At 47.9% G+C, this 21,111-nt stretch overlaps 1 protein-coding gene across 1 annotated transcript in view; it reads right to left on the bottom strand.

Annotated features, from left to right (window-relative positions):
• Nucleotides 1-21,111, bottom strand: part of DMC1 (DNA meiotic recombinase 1) — a 50,944-nt gene that overhangs the window by 29,021 nt on the left and 812 nt on the right. Inside the window, exons 2-7 of the mRNA XM_054031531.1 lie at nucleotides 19,965-20,055; nucleotides 15,735-15,779; nucleotides 13,876-14,022; nucleotides 13,496-13,578; nucleotides 11,605-11,657; nucleotides 3,906-3,947 (exon numbers count right to left, since the gene is read on the bottom strand). Of these exons, the coding sequence (XP_053887506.1) occupies nucleotides 3,906-3,947; nucleotides 11,605-11,657; nucleotides 13,496-13,578; nucleotides 13,876-14,022; nucleotides 15,735-15,779; nucleotides 19,965-20,021 (427 nt within the window). The 5' untranslated portion in view covers nucleotides 20,022-20,055. The remainder of the gene's footprint in view (nucleotides 1-3,905; nucleotides 3,948-11,604; nucleotides 11,658-13,495; nucleotides 13,579-13,875; nucleotides 14,023-15,734; nucleotides 15,780-19,964; nucleotides 20,056-21,111) is intronic.

The following is a 21,111-nucleotide window of genomic DNA, read 5'->3' as shown; positions in this document are numbered from 1 at the left end:
GTTGAGGGCCAGCCCATCTTCTCCTACCACCTCGCCCTCGCCTCCGGGCCGAGTCTTGTCTCTGACGAGGCGGGGGGGGGGGGGGTAGAAGCGCTGAGGCTGCGGCCTAAATGGTCTGCGCTGAGGGCCCACAACATGCATCCCCAGGGAGCGCATGATTGTTCTCGAGTCCTTGAGGCTCTGCAGGCGAGAGTCCGTCTTGTCCGAGAACAATCCATGTCCCTCAAAGGGCAGATCCTGTAGGGTTTGCTGCAGCTCCGGAGGCAAACCCGAAACCTGAAGCCAGGAGATCCTGCGCATAGCGATACCCGAAGCCAGGGTCCTCGCAGCTGAGTCTGCTATGTCCAAGGAGGCCTGCAAGGAGGTCCGAGCCACCTTCTTGCCCTCCTCTACTATGGCCCCAAACTCTTCCCTGGACTCTTGGGGAATCAACTCCTTAAACTTTCCCATAGAGTTCCAGGAGTTGAAATTGTAGCGGCTCAGTAGCGCCTGTTGGTTTGCCGCTCTAAGTTGTAGCCCTCCGGCTGAGTATACCTTACGGCCAAACAAATCGAGCCGCTTAGCCTCTTTTGATTTTGGCGCTGCAGCCTGCTGGCCGTGGCGCTCTCGTGCGTTCACTGATTCCACCACCAGTGAACACGGTTGGGGGTGGGTATACAAGTACCCATAGTCCTTAGATGGGACAAAGTACTTCCTTTCCACCCCTCTCGCTGTGGGTGGGATAGAGGCAGGAGTTTGCCATATCGTATCCGCATTGATTTGTATCGTGCGGATCAGGGGTAACGCTACCCTCGATGGGGCATCCGTTCCAAGGATATTCACGATCGGGTCGTGCACCTCCACTATCTCCTCCGCCTGCAGGTCCATATTACGGGCCATCCTGCGCAGAAGATCCTGGTGAGCCCGAAGATCTATTGGAGGTGGGCCTGTGCACGATGTGCCCGCCACTGCCTCATCCGGAGAAGAAGAGGAAGATGCCTCCGGTGGAACAGGATCCAAGGGCTGGTCCTGGTCTCTCTGTTCCTGGGCTGGAGCATCACCTGCGCCTGGGTCCAGGGCGTCAGGTGGTGCGGACACAGAAGCCTCCATGCCCCCTGGCGGAGGCCGCGAAATGGTGGACTCCGGGGCCCCTCTGATGGAGTGACCGGAGCGAGAGGTCGAAGCAATTGGAGCCCCTTGCGCCTGATGGTACGCCCACGGGGTCCAAAACGACCAGTGAGATGGGCCATGAGAATGGTCCTCTGCCATCTCCTGCCAATGGCCCAAGTCCTGTTCCTCGGCTTGCCCCTGAGGGGGGTATGCCGATCTCGAGAGGTCCTCCGAGGAGTGGGACTCCGATCTCGATGGCCACGGCGGTGCCGAGAGCGTCGAGACGATTCCGATTGGCTGCGGTGCCGCACGGTGCCGGTCCGGAGATGATCTATCTCTACGCGGTGCCGGCGATCGGTGCCGGGACCGCGACCGGTGCCGATGACCTCGTCGGTGCCGGGAGTCGGATCTGGACCTCGACGAGGACCTGGAGTATGCCCGGTGCCGGGAGCGGCCTCTCGACGTCGAGCGTCGACCGTAGCGGTGCCGAGAACTACGTCTCGACGTTGATCGGTGCCGACGATCATAGCGGTGCCGAGACGTAGAGCGGTGCCGCGAAGAAGATCTTGGCCGCGAGTACGACCGGTGCCGAGGCGATATTCGGTGCCGGGACTGCGAGCGGCGTGGGGACCTGCTTCGGGACCTGGATCGGTGCCGAGGTTCCAGCCCTTGCGATGGAGGGCGCATCAAGGCAGGTTTCCCCCTCGACTGGACCGGGCGAGTCAACGGTGCAGTCGGTGCCGGCTCCGTGAGAGCTATTAAGTCTCTCGCCGCCGCGAAGGTCTCTGGAGTCGACGGGAGGCACTGTATCACCACCGGTCTCGGTGGAGACGCTATCTGCACCGGACTCAACGGCCTCGGCGCCGGAGTCGACGGTGCTGGAGGCACCTGTTTCCGGTGCTCCACCGGCGGACGCGGCTCTACCCCCGGCACTGGGGGAGCCGGCGTCTTCGGCACGGATGTCCCCGTCTTATGGGCTTTTTTATGCCCCGGGGATAATGACCGGCGCCGAGGCACTGCTTGCGGTGCCGACGAGGTCCGGTGCCGGGGAGGCTTGTCTGACGCCACTCGCGTGGTCGTCATAGCCGGTGCCGCCGGGGCACTGCGCACCGAGGTGCTAGGTGCCGGGGCCTGACTTGTAGATGGAGCGTCCGGACTAAGTGCCGCCTCCATCAGGAGTTGCCGGAGCCGAAAGTCCCGCTCCTTCTTGGTCCTTGGTCTGAAGGCCTTACAGATCTTGCACTTGTCTGTTTGATGGGACTCTCCCAGGCACTTCAGACAGGAGTCGTGCGGGTCGCTCGTGGGCATAGGCTTAGCGCAGGAGGCGCACTGCTTGAAGCCGGGAGCGTTGGGCATGAGCCCGGCCCCGCGGCCGGGGGAGAAAGGGGGAGACGACCCCCTTAATCCCCTGAACTACTTAGAACAACTAGAACAACTTTTAAACTATTTAACTATTTAACTATAAACACTAGAACTATAACTATAACTATAACTATAACTGTGATACAACAAACTAAGCTAGGGAGAGTGGAGAACAGCTAAGCAGCGCTCCACAGTTCCAACGACCGTCAGGGGCGGTAAGAAGGAACTGAGGGGGCGCCGGGTCGGCTGGGGTATATATTCAGCGCCATGAAGGCGCCACTCTAGGGGGCTCCACAGCCGACCCGCCGGTGTTGCTAGGGTAGAAAATCTTCCGACGATCGTGCACGCGGCGCGCACACACCTAATGGAATGGATATGAGCAAGCACTCGAAGAAGAATTGTTGGTTCTTCATAATTTTTAGAAACTAAATTCCAATATTATTAACAACTACATTATTTATTATTATGTATTTGTACTGTAGTAGCATCAAGAGACCTGTTATGTTTTGCACTGTGCAAACATATCACAAAGAGATGGTCCTTGACCAAGATTTTACAATGTAAATTTAAGATAGGAGACAATAGGTGGATATGAGAGACAGACTCGGGAGAGCACAAGTTAACAGCAAAACAGTTAAAACAATATAATAAGCAGCAGTCTCAGTGGTTGCAGCACATCAGCTGCCTAACCATTTTGTAGGCATCGTGGCAAAGGTGGGTTTTAAGGAGAAATTAAAAGGAGGATAATGTAGTGGTCTCACCAATTTTATTACTGAGAGCTCTTTCCAGACATGAGAGAATGCATGATGGTGCTTATCCAAAAGTTGGACAAATGGGCAATCGCAGGTGGCACTGTTGGCAGAGTGAAGGTGAGAGTCTACATTTCTACAGAGTATAAAGATGACAGGTAGGGCATGGATAAGCCATGAAGAGTCTTATGCTCTTGTTCTGATGCAGTGGAAAAGGGGGATCCAGTGCAGGGATGCAAAGAGGAGAGGAAAACTGGTCAAAGCAACACACTGTGAAGAATATTTTTGCCACAGCATTTTGAATGGATTCAAAGAGGATGTAAACACTATCAATAATGTTCTGAAATATAGAATAATGGCAAAGGAACAGATGTAAACAAAGAAACTTACAATTCATATACATCTGAATTAACAGAAATAAGACTCACTGAAGGCTTTACTTCACATCATTTCTAGAGGTAACAGAACATGGCATATTTCCACTTCTCTAAGACAAGATATTTCCTTCTCATGTATCTAAGAAAGGAGCTCATCTTTAGGTATGTGTACGCAAGCTACATGCAGGCAGGTCTTAGCTCCTAAAAGCTGTTTGCTAGGTTGGTAGAGTGTTTCTTTTAGAGAGCAAAGACTGACAATGCGATAGAACTCCTTAATGAATGAGATTACAGAGGGATATAACTGATAATATTATGACAGTGTACCTACCACAAAGGGTGTGGGCAAGCTGGGTTTTGCCTGTTCGGAATTCTATCAAAGAGAAAAAACAAGGGGAAAAGTTTTTGCAGTTTGTCAAATACGTGAGTTGTTTCAATAAGAATACACTCTCCTTTATAAAACCTCAATCACCTGTATTGCTTTCTGTCTTTCAGTCCCCACTCATAAAATGTATGAAAAACAGTGCAAATTGTACTTCTGAACAGCAGGGCTTAGAAGTGCTGCGCTGTGAGAGGTATCATGCTTGACAATTTTAAACTGAGCTAACTTCCACTTGTCCCTGGTAACTGCATCCAGGTGGAAGTTAAATGTATTGTTACCATTTTTTGACCTGAGTAGGTAGCCAAAGTTCAGGACTGCGTGGGTTGTTTCCACTAGGAGGCAAAGCAGAGGCCAAGAGTCATGTGTTTCTTTGATGAAATCCTGTGTATTTTCAAAGGTTGTACAAAGTCCTGTATCCTTGAACACAGTAGGAACCAAACAATAAGAGACAGTGGCTTCATTCACAGTTCCAAGTCCCTTTTCCAGTTTTTTCTCAGGCCCATGTTTCTTGTACTTGTTCTGACTACGCGTATTTCTACATTGCAGTCAGAGGTATGAAGCTTCACAGGCTAGCCCCTGAAGTACATAGTCAAGGTCCCAGACCAGCTTGTACAGAATGTGCTGTTGCACTTCATTGTTATTTTTATTCAAGCTAGCTAGCTAGATCAAAGCTAGCTCATGTATGCCTACATTTGCTGTAGTCACACTTCTGATCGCAGGGCTGACATAACTTGTGTCATTGGCTTTTCTCTCCTGCTCTGCATCTGTTTCCGTGGATTCTCTCTCTCTGACACACACACCTCTACTAAAACAAAGCCAGCAAAGCCCTTCCACCCACATAGGTCAAATTCCTGAGTGGCCTCACACATGCCTTTGTTTTTGGCAGATAAGTACCTGTATTTGATTAGAGGAGGCCCCTATTGTTTCAGCTACCTGCTTCCATAAAGGAGCTTAATGTCTTCTTACAACTGTCTTAAATGAGCAATGGTTATACCCAGCCCATAGTAATATCAACTCCAAGACACTGGGTATGTCTACACTATGGGATTAATCCGAATTTATATAATTCGAATGTTGAAAACAGATTGTATAAAGTCGAATGTATGCGGCCACACTAAGCACATTAATTCGGCGGTGTGCGTCCATGTACCAGGGCTAGTGTCGATTTCTGGAGCGTTGCACTGTGGGTAGTTATCCCATAGCTATCCCATAGTTCCCACAGTCTCCCCCGCCCATTGGAATTCTGGATTGAGATCCCAGTGCCTGATGGGGCAAAAAACATTGTCGCAGGTGGTTCTGGGTACAGCCTCACCCCTCCCTCCATGAAAGCAACGGCAGACAACCATTTTGCGCCTTTTTTCATGGGTGAACACTGCAGACTCCATACCACGGCAAGCATGGAGCCCGCTCAGCTCAAGACAGCAGTCATGAACACTGTAAACACCTCGTGCGTTCTCGTGCAGTTTATGCTGTGCCAGGACCAGAAAAAAGAGGAGAGGAGGAGGCGGCGACAGCAGCACAGCGACAAGAGTGATGAGGACATGGACATGGACACAGAATTCTCTCAAACCGCGGGCCCCGGTGCTTTGGAGATCATGTTGTTAATGGGGCAGGTTCTATCCGTGGAACGCCAATTCTGGGCCCGGGAAACAAGCACAGACTGGTGGGACCGCATAGTGTTGCAGGTGTGGGACGATTCCCAGTGGCTGCGAAACTTTTGCATGCGTAAGGGCACTTTCATGGAACTTTGTGACTTGCTTTCCCCTGCCCAGAAGCGCCAGAATACCAAGATGAGAGCAGCTCTCACAGTTGAGAAGCAAGTGGCGATAGCCCTGTGGAAGCTTGCAATGCCAGACAGCTACCAGTCAGTCGGGAATCAATTTGGAGTAGGCAAATCTACTGTGGGGGCTGCTGTGATGCAAGTAGCCAAAGCAATCACTGAGCTGCTGCTACGAAAGGTAGTGACTCTGGGAAATGTGCAGGTCATAGTGGATGGCTTTGCTGCAATGGGATTCCCTAACTGTGGTGGGGCGATAGACGGAACCCATATCCCTATCTTGGCACCGGAGCACCAGGGTACCCAGTACATAAACCGCAAGGGGTACTTTTCAATGGTGCTGCAAGCACTTGTGGATCACAAGGGACGTTTCACCAACCTCAATGTGGGCTGGCCGGGAAGGGTTCATGACGCTCGCGTCTTCAGGAACACTAATCTGTTTAAACCGCTGCAGCAAGGGACTTACTTCCCGGACCAGAAAATAACCGTTGGAGATGTTGAAATGCCAATAGTTATTCTTGGGGACCCAGCCTACCCCTTAATGCCATGGCTCATGAAGCCATACACAGGCAGCCTGGACAGGAGTCAGGAGCTGTTCAACTACAGGCTGAGCAAGTGCAGAATGGTGGTAGAATGTGCATTTGGCCGTTTAAAAGGTTGCTGGCGATCGTTACTGACTCGCTCAGACCTCAGCCAAACCAATATCCCCATTGTTATTGCTGCTTGCTCCACAATCTCTGTGAAAGTAAAGGGGAGACCTTTATGGCGGGGTGGGAGGCTGAGGCAAATCGCCTGGCTGCTGATTACGCGCAGCCAGACACCAGGGCGATTAGAAGAGCACACCAGGAAGCGCTGCGCATCAGAGAAGCTTTGAAAACCAGTTTCATGACTGGCCAGGCTACCGTGTGAAATTTCTGTTTGTTTCTCCTTCATGAAAACCTGCCCCCTTTATTGACTCATTCTCTGTAAGGAACCCACCCTCCCCCTTCCCCCAGCTTGCTTTCAAAGGAAATAAAGTCACTATCGTTTAAAAATCATTTATTCTTTATTAATTGATTATAAAAAGAGGGAGAGAAGCCGGGTGGGGTTTGGGAGGAGGATCGGCGAGAAGGAAAAGGCCACTAAAAAAAGGTTAAAAAAATGACAGCCTGTTGCTTGGGCTGTCCACTGGGGTGGAATGGGAGGGTGTACGGAGCCTCCCCCCCTCACGTTCTTACACGTCTGGGTGAGGAGGCTATGGAACATGGGGAGGGGGGAGGGGGGGTTATACAGGGACTGTAGCGGCACTCTGTTATCCTGCTGCCGTTCCTGAAGCTCCACCAGATGCCGGAGCATGCCTGTTTGCTCACACAGCAGCCCCAGCATTGCATCCTGCCTCCTCTGATCTTCCTGCCGCCACCTCTCATCTTGAGCGTCTCTCCTCTCCTCACGTTGGTCCCTCCTGTCCTCACGTTGGTCCCTCCTGTCCTCACGTTCACTGGCTTCTTTCCTATACTTTGAAACCGTGTCCTTCCACTCATTCAGATGAGCTCTTTCACTGCGGGTGGATTCCATGATTTCCGCGAACATCTCGTCTCGCGTCTTCTTTTTCCGACGCCTTACCTGAGATAGCCTTCGGGACGGAGGAGGGAGGCTTGAAAAATTTGCAGCTGCTGGAGGGAGGGAAAAAAGGAGAGAATTTATTAAAAAGATACATTTTGCAGAACAATGCTTATACTCTTTCACTGTGACCAACACTATTCACATTACATAGCACATGTGATTTCTGTGCAAGGTCGCATTTTGCCTCTTAATATTGAGTGCCTGTGGCTTTGCTGCTAGAGATCACAGACGCAGGTCCGGGCAACAGAATTCGGCTTGCATGCGGCCATGGTAAGCCATTGTCTTTCGGCTTCTGAGCCCTCCTTTCCCACATACCAAGCGAAGCCCGTTGAGTGCTGAGGTTTTCCTGTTAACCTTCAGCAGCAGAAAACAAACTAACCCTCCCCCATCCCCATCCAATTCTCTGGATGATCGCTTTATCCCTCCCCCCACCGCATGGCTGGTATCAGGGAAGATCCCTGCAGGAACCAAACTAACACCCCCCACCCCGCCATGAATTGTCTGGGATGATCGCTTTACCTCTCCCCCCCACCGCGTGGCTGGTATCAGGGAAGATCCCTGCTAGCCAAACGCGAAAAGCTCAGGGCCAATTCACGCACCCCTCCCCCCACGCTTGGCTAACTGCAGGGAAGGATTTCTTTTCAGCCACAGGCAAACAGCCCAGTAGGAACGGCCACCTCTGTCCCCTTAATTAAATTCCAGTATTTCACCCAGGTTACCATGAGCGGTATCACTCTCCTGAGGATTACACAGCGAGATAAAGAACGGATGTTGCTTGAATGCCAGCAAACACCGGGACCATACGCTGCCAGGCTTTGTCATGCAATGATACCAGATTACTTGCTGCAAGCATGGCGCGGTCAAGTGTCCTACCATGGAGGACGGAATAAGGCTGCACTGCCCAGAAACCTTGTGGCAAGGCTTTTGGAGTACCTCCAGGAGAGCTTCAGGGAGATGTCCCTGGAGGATTTCCGCTCCATCCACAGACACATTAACAGACGTTTCCAGTAGCTGTACTGGTGCAAATGCATCCCAAGTCCTCAGGGCAAAGTAATCATTAAAAAACGCTTGCTTTTAAAACAAGTTTTACATTTTAAAAGGTAAACTCACCTGAGGTCCCTTCCATGGGGTCATGGTCTTGGATACTGGGTTGGGAGGGTACTTCAGTCAGGCTGAGAAAAAGATCCTGGCTGTTGGGGAGAACAGAGTGCTGTGTGCTCTCCGCAAGCTCGTCCTCCTCCTCCTCCGCCTCTTCCCCGTCTGCAGAATCCTCAGGTGTAGCTGATGAGATTACCCCACCTCTGAATCCACAGTCAGAGGTGGGGTAGTGGTGGCGGCCCCCCCTAGAACTGCATGCAGTTCGGCATAGAAGCGGCATGTCCGCGGCTCTGACCCAGAGCGACCGTTTGCCTCCTTTGTTTTTTGATAGGCTTGTCTGAGCTCCTTGACTTTCAAGCGGCACTGATCTGAGTCCCTATTGTGGCCTCTCTCCATCATGCCCTTGGAGATTTTTTCAAAAGTTTTGGCATTTCGTCTTTTAGAACGAAGTTCTGCTAGCACTGAATCCTCTTCCCATATAGCGATCAGATCCAGTACCTCCCGTATGGTCCATGCTGGTGCTCTTTTTCGATTATCGGCTTGCATGGTTACCTGTGCTGATGAGCTATCTGTGGTCACCTGTGCTCTCCACGCTGGGCAAACAGGAAATAAAATTCAAATGTTCGCGGGGCTTTTCCTGTCTACCTGGCCAGTGCATCCGAGTTCAGATTGCTGTCCAGAGCGGTCACAATGGTGCACTGTGGGATAGCTCCCGGAGGCCAATACCATCGAATTGTGGCCACACTAACCCTAATTCGAAATGACAATATCGATTTTGGCGCTACTCCGCTCGTCGGGGTGGAGTACAGAAATCGATTTTAAGAGCCCTTTATGTTGAAATAAATGGCTTCGTTGTGTGGACGGGTGCAGGGTTAATTCGATTTAACGCTGCTAAATCCGAATTAAAGTCATAGTGTAGACCAGGCCACTGTTGGAAAAATGTTAGGTGTTGCTGAGGGTATTGGATTAACTCCACTGACCAGGCTTAACTTTATTTTCAGTCAAATGGGTTCCAATATCAGAAGCCATGTGAGCAATCCCAGAACCCATTATAGCCATTGCTTTGCTCTCCAAAGCTGTTTGAGAATTGCACCATTGTAATTTACACCATATGATCACCATGGTGCAGTGTGTCTACACTAGGCATCTTGTTCTGGTTGTCCATGATATACATTGTCCACAAAGAACACTCACTGCAAATATTGCGGGGCCTATGGATTGTTGCATCTATCCCACAGTCCCTGGCACAGCTCCCTGGAATAAGTGAATAATGTCCACAGAATTTAAAAAAAAAAAAAGGAGAGAAAAACATGTTACATGTTTTATAAATTTGTATTTTATATTATCTTGTTGGTTGTTCACTGTTATTCTGAGGGCAGGGGTCTCAGGAAAGGTGCCTGGGATGAGCTGAAATCACCCAAATACTGCCTCATTTGCTTTTGACCAGTCCTGAAAGGAAGAGACGTGTGGGGGGCATTGTGGGTCCATGTAGAACCATAACTGCTGTTGTGCCATATGGAGCCATCTTGACAGGTGCCAAAGGCACTGCCATGAGCTGTCAAAGATATTAGTAAAGGGTATACTGGAGCATTCTGTGACTGTACTGAGAGACTAATTGCATTGGTGCAATGGCTACACCACACCAGTGCTTGCTGTTCCACTGGCATTGCACCAGTGAAAACTGACAACCCGGATGATAAATAGCCTTGCTCAGAGTTAATACAATAATACTAATAATACAAATGGTGGTGCGATTGCCATTCCCACTTGTGTGTAGGGTCCAGCAAACCTAGTACACATCAAGACATCTTACTGGCAACAAGAATGATGAATGTGAAACTGTTTCTCAAAAAAACACAGATAAACACTGCAATAATCATTACAATCAACCTACAAAGAATTCCATTTACTACAGAGGTGTGTTGCACGCAAATGAAAATATTAGCTAAAATTAGAAAATATTAGAAAATATTAGAAAAATGGTTTTAAATGGATACAATCAATTAAAAAAACCAAATGTCTGTCAAAAATATTTTACTTACTATTTTTAACAAGTAATATCTAAGTTTGCTATAGCTAAAAGGTTTACAAAAATATTTTTTCAGTTTGCTTACTTCCTACATTTGACAGCACTTTGTCTATAGTTATTTTCCCTATTTCCCTTATACATTCAGATAGTTATTTTACACTATCAATTGTGTGGGTCTTCCACATAGCAGATGAGAACAGAAAATCAAATTTTAAAAATGTTATTTTAAATCCATAAAAATTGGTCAAGAGACTCAAGGGTGGGTGTAACACCTGAAACAAATTTTATCTCATTTTTAATCTAGATTTCAAGTTGGTGGTATTACTTTGAAGACCAGGAGATAATATTTTAAGACATGTCCAGAAAATCTTTCATCAAACTGTTCAAGCCTCAAGGACACTTTTTAAAAGGGGAAGTGTGCTGTATTTGATAAACTGTAGTTATTGCTGCTCAAGTCTTTTGATCTTGCTGACTGACTTTTGCTGTAATAATAGCTTACTATCTAAATCAGATATGAAGGGCATTGCATTATTTGCTTATATCTCGTTGTTTGAATTCTGTACGGTGCTGCCAAAATTATATATGTCACATCTGTGGATCTTCATACTTTATATTGCTTTACACTGTGACTTTTGCCTGTAGTAGAGCTAATGAATGATAGAAGCTGGGTGCAAATATTTACACATCTCTTGAATTACAATAGTTTATTGTGGGCTGAACTTTAAGTTTTGATTCTTCGTGGAGAAGAGTATGTATCAGCAGGAAATCTCACATCAAGGTTTCATTACTGGGAAGAAATGGAGAAGCAAAATGGGGAAATGTTTCCTGAGCAACACTGTTCATAGTGGTATACGATACTGAACCAGCATGCCCCCAAATGTGAGTGTTACCCAGCTCAACCCGCATCTGCAACAACTGAAGAGGAACAATGGCAAAAAACTGACAAAGATGGGATTATTTCTGCTTTCATCAACCCTGGAAAGGGACCATCCATTATAGCTGAGCCTGAACTTCCATCTTTTCAGATCCAGTGTGATGAGAATTTGATAGAAATTATGTAGTTTGCTTTAAAACCTAAACATCTGCTGCAGCTCTCTACTGATAACCCACTCAATAAAATCCACTTAATATGGTTCACTCACCTCCAAAGGCCTCTGTGATTGCCATGCTTTCAATCCCACCACCCAATAGTTTACTGGAGGGAGAGAAAGAGTTAAGCATATTGAAATGCCCACAGTCACAAGAGTAATGTCAAAAGGGGAATCTTTGCCACTGTAAGAAAATCTCTTCTCATCCAAAAGGCCCTGCACTTAACTCATGATGTGATAGGGTGCAGGGGCACCAAATGATCCCTGGTATATAGGGTGCTAATTCTGTCTCAGTTCCCCTTCCCCTTCTACAGGTGCTTAGGAGAAAATGTACAAGAGTGGTCATTTGGGAGATAGAAGAGAGAAAATATTTTTGAGAAGATAAGGCTCCACCAACAAGTGGTCATGGGATTGATATAAACCCTAATCTATTAATTTACCACATTTTCTGTTTATTTCCTGCTTATGTTTAGCCATTTTTACTTGCTTTTGTATGCACTACCCATCAAGAAAAAATTCCAGAATGTACCTTTAAGGCACAAGTCATTGTTAAGAACAGTGTGGAGCTGCATCAGCTCAGAAAGAACTCCTTTAGACCAGGGGTTCTCACAACCAATTTTTTTGGTGGCCTCAGTGTGCAGTCACCAACTCTTGCTGATGGCCACTCTGACAAACCTGTCTCTCTGTCCCTGCCTCCGGAGACCCTGCGGCAAGAACCCACCCCAGGAAAGGTGGGTCAGGAACTCACTAGTCACCTGCGGAGTCCCAGGCTCCCCGTGCCCTGTCCAGACGGGAGTGGAGGAGCTGCTCAGGGGAGCATCCCGGTGACCGAATGCCACAGCCACCTCCACTGACAAGAGCTGCCACTGCCTGGAACCCCCAAGAAGGCTCCGCAGTGCAGGGCGCCGATCCCTGCTGGTGGCACCAATGCAAACACTAAGGCAGTGCATCTCGCTGCCCTTGGTAACAGCTGTTCAGGAGCAACAGCTAGGCACTGCAGGAGGGGCTGCTTCTTTTCCCTCCGTCCCAATCTCCGCCCATGCTTTGGAGGTTGTCATGGCTGCAACAAAAATCGCTGGTGGCCACATTTGAGAAATGCTATTTTAGACACAATGCTTCTTAAATCTCCCAGGCAGACTGGGGAATGCTCTTGTTACACTACCCCTTAGAAGGGTGTAAGGAGTGCTGCCTTGCATAGTCAGCTATTCTACTGTCTGGTATGAGACAGTGTGTAAAGACGCCCACCTCCTCTTTGTTCCCTGTAGGATGGTTAACAAACTGGGGGTGCTTGAAGAAGCAGTCACGGCAGTTAAGACAGTATCCAGATTGTAATTGTGCCTGGCACCTCTGCAGAACACACAAAGGAGGTAAGCCTCCTTGTGCATGTGCATGCAAGAACCAAACAGTCTGCTCCTACATTTTGAGGAAGAGTCCTTTCTTATTCAGATGGGGGTTTTGCTGCTGAACCATTCCACCATATTGCACATACATTGTGTCACTTCTGGGAAAGCAGATGAACTTGGGGAATTTTGCATAAACCTCAAGCAAAATAAACAGGGTCAGCTAGTACTTTTATTATTTAAAATTAGATTTGAGGTGCATGTTACTGACATGAAACTATCGTGTGTGAGCTTGATTAGCATACAAAAAGGTTGAGTCTACTCAGGCAAATTTAGGTCCTACAATTCACTATCATTACAGTTCCACGGGTGGTAGCAACAGTGGAGACTGCAGTGTAAGCAGGAATCAGGCTTTTTACCAGTGTCACCCAACCCTACTCTGAGCAGGGTTAAATGACTCACTTCCACTTGCTTTTTTGCAAGTGCACCCACTGTGTCCTAATTGAACATTTGTCTCTAATAGTTGTTTTGTGGCCAGTTGGAGAAAAATAATATGATTACTTTTTGGGCAAAGCTCAGGCGGGGTTAAGTAGAGATAAACTTACTCAAATTCCTGGCTCCCAGTGGTGATATGGAACACCATCTTCCTTTTCTCGCTGTACTCAAAGGCAGTCAAGAATCCTGGTTCCTAGGGGAACACCAAAAGAAATTATTCAGTTTGGCCTGATACTTAGGAAAAACTCCTCAGCCAAGATCCATTTCTCCTCATTGACCTCTCATCTGGCTGAACCTGTCAAGGGCCAATTGTCAGTCTGGCTGCTATTGGCTATAAAGTAGTATCTCTGACTTCAGACTAATAAGCACAATCACTTGTAAGCATGATTGTTCTAATGCTTGCAGTGGGAAATGCTGCAAAGTATCTTACCGGGGGTGGGGGTGGGAGGGTGTTCTAAGTTGAAAATGCTAAGGTATGTGATTTGCTTACAATTAGCTTGTTGGCTGCTTCTTTGATCTTGTCCACTTTGGCCTCTGAAAGCCCTTTCACATTGCACAATGCCCGCCTCGTTGTCATCTGGATCCCTTTGACGGTACAGATTCCCACGGACTTCAGCTTTTTAATATCAGCCACATTCTGTGAAGAAAGTTCACATTCTGTGATCACTAGCTCATGAAATGCTACAACTGGAAGGTAAAGAAAGTTTTTGTAGCCCATTATGTTGTACGTTCACATGTATGTTTATTTTCACTATGAAAGAAATAGATTTAACTGCTTTGTTGTTTCTGAATGTTCTAAGTATGTCCAGGGAAGAATACACTTGCTTGTTATCAAATGTTACAGATACTCCTGTGAGGGTGGAAATGTAATGGAAGAGAAGCAATGCAGCAGGTTACTTAGACAAAATAGGAGTACTTGTGGCACCTTAGAGACTAACAAATTTAATTTCATGAGGTTGATGGATTTCCATTCCATACGGCTAAATGCAGTGCCTTGCATAATGACAAGTTTCAGAGTAACAGCCGTGTTAGTCTGTATCCGCAAAAAGAAGAACAGGAGTACTTGTGGCACCACTCTAAGGTGCCACAAGTACTCCTGTTCTTCTTTTTGCGGATACAGACTAACACGGCTGTTACTCTGAAACTTGTCATTATGCAAGGCACTGCATTTAGCCGTATGGAATGGAAATCCATCAACCTCATGAAATAAATTTGTTAGTCTCTAAGGTGCCACAAGTACTCCTGTTCTTCTTTTTGCGGATACAGACTAACACGGCTGTTACTCTGAAATTAGACAAAATAGTAGCAGAAGGTTTAATGAACACTGCTTCAAACTGTCACCTCCAGAGAAGTCTCTTCTTTGAGTAAAAACTATGAACTTGGATGTGTCCCCCATTTATGCACAGGAGCTGTGTGCAAATGACACTAGGGAGAATAAGGGATAACTTAATTGCTTCCACTGAGAAGCTTCTGTCTTCTCCTTGGGCTTATCTTGTGCATATGATGATGACAAGGATGGATGAAGAAAAGCCAGTCATGAAGAACAAAAGTCTTATACATAAAGGGGTATAATAAGTACTCACTTAATATAAATCATTGAGTTATTTTTTCCAGTTTGAGAGAAGTCTACTGGTGGAGTTTACTGAAGAATTTTTAACTAGTAAGAAAACTGCTCCCCAGCATTCTGAGAACAGCATAACAAAGCCATTCACAGTATAATGTAGGGGCTAGAGAAGACATTGGAGTCATTATAGATAGTTATTGGCTGGTGCAGAAACTCATCTATGGCCAGATTGCCAAAAAATGCTCACCATCCAACTGCTCTCACTTAGGTACTAAAATAAGTGGCCATATTTTCAAGAACTGCTGGGTGGTAAACACTTTTCAAAATCTGCCCCTTAATATGTAAACTATCAAAGACAAAACTTGTCCAGCCCTCCCTGTATCTCTTAGGCCTGGTCTATACTCAAAAGTTACGTTGACACAGCAAAATTCACACACCTGAGCATCATAGTTAAGCCGACCTAACTATGTAGATGCAGCTAGGTTGACAAAAGAATTCTTCCATTGACGTAGCTATCACCACTCATGGAGATGGAACGGCTACATCAGTGGAATAACCCCATCTGTCACTGTAGGAAGCATCTACACGACAGGGGTACAGCAGCATAGCTGCAGCGTTGTAGCTGTGCTGCCATAGTGCCCATAGCGTAGACATGGCCTTATTTAGACGTTGTAATGGGGAGAAAGTTTGTTATGCACATCACTATGGAGAAGTGTTTTTTGGTAACATTCCTAAATAACATCCCATGCAAAACTGTCTAGATAATATCTATTACTTATACTTACAATTCCATGTTTCTGTAACAGGTCAATATCCTGAAACAAGGATTCCTAAAGGAGGCAGGGGGAAAGACAGAATCTTGGTCATTTTTTTCCCACACCTGTATCTCCCTTTGTTACCTGTCTAATTTAACATGTGTCCATTTTAAATCCTTAGACCTGGATTGCTTTTCATAATAGTACATATCCTACTACCTACCCAATATAGACACATCAAAGAAAGAACCGAAGGATTTCAGCATTTCCTGTTGTCCTCATACTGTGTAACCATCTGGAGAAACACAGCCACCAATCATGCTGCGAAACTCTACTAATGAAGTAATATTGTGATACTCTTCCTTCTAACCCTCTACTATAGTGTTTCTCAACCTTTTCAGATTGAGGACCCCTTATTCAAAGTCACTTTTTTGTGATCTCCTTACATTTACTCTAAGGCCTTGGCTACACTTGCAGATGTACAGCGCTGTGAGTTAAACCTGACTTCGTGCAGCTGAGTAGGGAAAGCGCTGCAGTCTGTCCACACTGACAGCTGCCCAGCGCACTGTCGTGGCCACATTTGCGGCAATTGCAGCGCTATTGAGAGTGGCACATTATGGACAGCTATCCCACAGAGCACCTCTTCCCATTCTGGCACCGTAGGTTGTGGGAAGGGGGAGTGGGTGCGGGGCATTCTGGGTCCTGTCCCAACGCCCCGTGATGCATCACTTCGCATCCCAGAAATCCCTTTGTTTCCATCCACCTTTGGCGCCATCTTTCAACCGTTTCTGTGCAGTGCGATCTGTCTGCGGGAAATGGAGCCCGAACTGCTCAGGCTTATGCTGACTTATCTCGCCAGCATGTCACGTTTGGCTGTCGAACTATTCCTTAAGATCCAAAGTGACAGTGAGAGTGAGGAGTCCAACAATGCTATCAAGCCGCGTAATACGTACGACACGAAATTGCTTGTGGCATTCACGGACATGCTCAGCACCGTGGAACGCCGCTTTTAGGTTCGGGAAACAAGCACCGAGTGATGGGATCCCATCGTCATGGAAGTTTGGGATGACGAGCAGTGGCTGCAGAACTTTCGGGATGAGAAAAGCCACTTTCATGGGACTGTGTGAGGAGCTCGCCCCCACCCTGCAGCGCAAGGACACGAGATTGAGAGCTGCCCTGCCAGTGGAGAAGCGGGTGGCTATTGTAATCTGGAAGCAGGCAACTCCAGACAGCTACCCGTCGGTTGCAAACCAGTTTGGAGTGGGAAAGTCGACCGTTGGAATTGTGTTGATGCAAGTTTGCAGGGCCATTAATCACATCCTGCTCAGAAGAACCGTGACTCTGGGTAACGTGCAGGACATAGTGGATGGCTTTGCACAAATGGGGTTCCCTAACTGTGGAGGGGCGATAGATGGGATGCACATTCCTATTCTGGCACCACCCCACCTAGGATCCGAGTACGTTAACCAGAAGGGGTATTTCTCTATGGTTCTCCAGGCGCCTGTGGATCACCGTGGGCGTTTCATTGACATTAACACAGGCTGGCCCGGAAAGGTGCATGACGCATGCATCCTTTGGAACACTTGGCTGTTCAGGAAGATGCAGGCCGGGACTTTTTTCCCAGAGCGGAAGATCGCGGTAGGGGAAGTTGAAAAGGCCATTGTGATCGTTGGAGATCCCGCTTACCCGTTAATGCCAGGGCTCATGAAACCCTACACAGGGAGCCTTGGCAGCAGCAAGGAAAGGTTCAACTACAGGCTGAGCCGGTGCCGAATGACTGTGGAGTGTGCCTTTGGCCATTTAAAGGGCCGCTGGTGATCTCTGTACGGGAAGCTGGACTTGGCCAAAAACAGCATCCCCACGGTTATATCCGCGTGCTGTGCCCTCCATAATATTTATGAAGGGAAGGGTGAAAGCTTCACTCAGGCATGGACCTCCGAGGTTCAACACCTAGAGGCTGAATTTGCACAGCCAGAGAGCAGGGCTATTACAGGGGCCCAGCGCAGGGCTGCAAGGATTAGGGATGCCTTGAGGGAGCAATTTGAGGCTGAAAACCAGCAGTGATATCTGGTGCCCTGCATGGGAGTGAAGTGCAGTAGTTCCAATCTTTAGGAATCAATGTTTGCTAAGCAGACAAGCAGACTTGCAGTGCCTCTTTATTTCCTGGGCTAAGGAGTCTTTTACTTTATGCAATAATAAAGAATGTTTTCAAAGCCAAAAAATCCATTTATTGAAAAGAAAAAAAAAATATTTATTGAAAAGAAACAAGGGGGTGGAGTGGGGAACGGTACAATCACAGATTCGCGTATGTCCTGTCTGGTGTGCTGTGCAGTGAGTGCTGCACTTCAGGATAGCTATACTGCATGGTGACGGGGGTTGAGTGTAAGGGTAAGGGTCATGGTTTTCAGGGCTGGGTGGTGAAGATACTGGTGTTGGAGGCAGCGGGTGGCGTGAAGAACACGGAAGTTGGGGAAAGTGTGTTGGAGGTGACAGTGGGGCACAACGCATTTGCATAATTTTCCCAGCCGAAACAGAGCACACGTATCCCATGGGAGCCTCAAAATGGTGAATAAGCGGGACTGATGTTTCAGGGCTGCACTGTCCTCTGGGTTCCTGTGCCTTGGGGAGAGCCAACAGCTTCACGGGGCACCTACACTGAACACTGTCCCAACATTTTCCACAGGAGTTTGTCCTGGACGATATCTCGCTGCTGAGGGTGACCTGGGAAGCAAGGGAGGGTCTTCTACTGCAATGCGGCTTCCGACCTGGTCCATATGCAACTTGCCTGTGTGCAGCAATGGTACCCCCGCCTCTCGCAGCACAGTGGCGCGGACACGTTAGCCTGGCTGGGACAAGGACCACGGTGGCTCTCCCGATAAACCTGTGCAAGCACATTGCACACGTTCTGGATGAGACATTCGAGGAGATTACCGAGGCCGATTACCGCGATGTAATAAACCACATCAATGCACTATTCCGTATCTAGGCATGCATGCCTAACCCTCCTCTCCCAAAGAGCCTGCACCGAAAAAATTCCTTCCCGAAAAAAAAAAATCGCTTACCGGGAACCTGCTCTTCTGTTTGTCCTCCACCAAGTACCAGCCGCTGCGACTGGCTACCTTCCTCCTGGCTCGAGAAGAGCTCCTGGCTGCATGGCTCCAGGGATTCCTGGGTGTCTCCATTCGGCCCACCACCCTCACTCCCGTTTTCCTCCTCCTCCCCTCCCTCCCCACCGGCTCTGAAGTGTCCATGGTGGTGCTCGGAGTGGAGGTGGGGTTAACCCCAAGTATCGCATCCAGCTCTTTGTAGAATCGGCAGGTCGCGGCGGGAGCACCCAAGCGGCTGTTTGCATCGCGGGCTTTGCGGTAGGCACTTCGCAGCTCCTTCACTTTAACCCTGCACTGCAGGGCGTCCCGGTCATGGCCCCTTTCCATCATGTCCTTTGATACCTTCCCGAAGGTATCGTAATTCCTACGGCTGGAGCGCAGCTGGGACTGTACAGCTTCCTTCCCCCAAACACTGATGAGGTCCAGCAACTCGCCATTGCTCCATGCTGGGGCTCGCTTGGTGCGTGGAGGCATGGTCACCAGAAAAGATTCGCTGATAGCACTCCACGCCATGCCGGGCTGAGCAAACAGGAAGGGGATTTTTAAAATTCCTGGGAATGTAAAGGGTGGGTCACATGGTTGGTTACCTGAGGCCAGGGCAGTAGAGTTTGAACTGATGACCAGAGTGGCTAGAACAGGCATTGTGGGATACTGCCGAATAGTTCTGGAGACCATTCACAGCGCATTGGGCGGCCACACTGGCGCCGCAGCGGCAGCGCAATACACGCTATTCCTCTCGGGGACGTGGAGTACAAGCAGCGCTGCAACCACGGAGATACAGCGCTGCAAATGCCTTGTCAGTGTGGATGGGGAGTGAGTTACAGCACTGGGGGCGGCTTTACAGCGCTGCAACTCGCAAGTGTAGCCAAGGCCTAAGAGTAAAACATGTACTGATAACAGTAAGCCTACACAATTTATTTGTGTGTGTGTGTGTGTTTCAAGACAAAGAACACTTGATCTTGAAGGATAAGAGTGTGCAGGGAGCAGGGGAGCAAGATTTTCTTTGCTTTAGATTGTAATCAAATTTATCACCCTGCAACCCTCTAATTTTCTTTCATGATCCTGCACCGAAGAAACACTGCTCTTCTACAAAAAATTCTGCGCGACGCCCTCGGACAGAACGTAGACATATTTTTTCACAATCCATAAATACCTCATCATCCTGGTACCCTAGTTCTTCTTGTACCACTTGATCCTCCATGGCTTTCATTGTGAAAGAGCAGGCAATAAGGCGTCAGTCAGTACTAAAAAAGGCAAACACACACACCATCAGGGTGGAAATACATAAAGTAATTATAAAGTACTCTTAATAGGAGTTCAATGGCGTAGTGGCATCTCAATGCGCTATAACATAAGAATCCAAATTCAGATTCTAAGCTTGGTCCTTTACTGCATGTACCAGCAGGAGCTGGATGTGTTGCAGAGGTGCTTACCTCCCCAATAATGGAGGGAGAATCTTATTTTTCTCTCAGAAAACTCACTCTGCCCAAATTGGCTTAGGCAAAGTTTCCCTTTCTGGAGGGAGGACTGATGTGACAAAGAGCCTTCCTGGCTAGAGGAAATGGAAATAAAGGAAGAAAAAAATGGTGTAATTTCAGAGGAGTTGTTTGGAAGTAAAAATAAAATGGAATGACTTATCTTACTTTCTAATGAAAAATATTCAAATAAGTTGCTTCTGAAACATCTCCATATGGCACCACAATGTATTTCTTTCCTCTAGACAAATGGATCGAATCCCTGCCAGTTATGAAAATTTAGTCATCTGTATCCATTTTTCTTTAATATATTAATAACAAAAGGTGAAATATTTCCTGAAGTAACATTAACAAGCCCCCTGCCCCCAGATACTGGAAGAACAATTAATATAAAAGGTAAAGGGAATGTTACAATCCTCTCTTTGCACTTTTTAAAAATAAATCCTCCCTTCCCTGTCCTGAAATGCATATAATCATGCATTCCTTGCATTCAAAAGGGCAAGGGGACGGCTCCTCTTTGGGGAAATGGCAACTCAAAACTAGCGGGGTAGGCAAAGCCGCGGCTGTTCCTTCCTATTGGTCAGCAAGGGATGTAGGGGGAACTTTAGGGTATGTCTTCACTACCTGCCCGATCGTTGGGTAGCGATCCATCTATCAGGGATCAATTTATCGCGTTTCTAGACGCAATAAATCGATCCCCGAACACGCTCCCCGTCAACTCTGGAACTCCACCAGAGCGAGAGGCGGTAGCGGAGTCGACAGGGGAGCCGCGGCCGTGGATCCTGCGCCATGAGGACCCGAGGTAAATTTATCTAAGATACGTCG

This window comes from Malaclemys terrapin, chromosome 1, assembly GCF_027887155.1.
Source record: "Malaclemys terrapin pileata isolate rMalTer1 chromosome 1, rMalTer1.hap1, whole genome shotgun sequence".
Classification (NCBI taxonomy): Eukaryota; Metazoa; Chordata; order Testudines; family Emydidae; genus Malaclemys; species Malaclemys terrapin.
The sequence above is the reverse complement of the archived record's forward strand: the minus strand, read 5'-3'. Positions and strand labels throughout refer to the sequence as shown.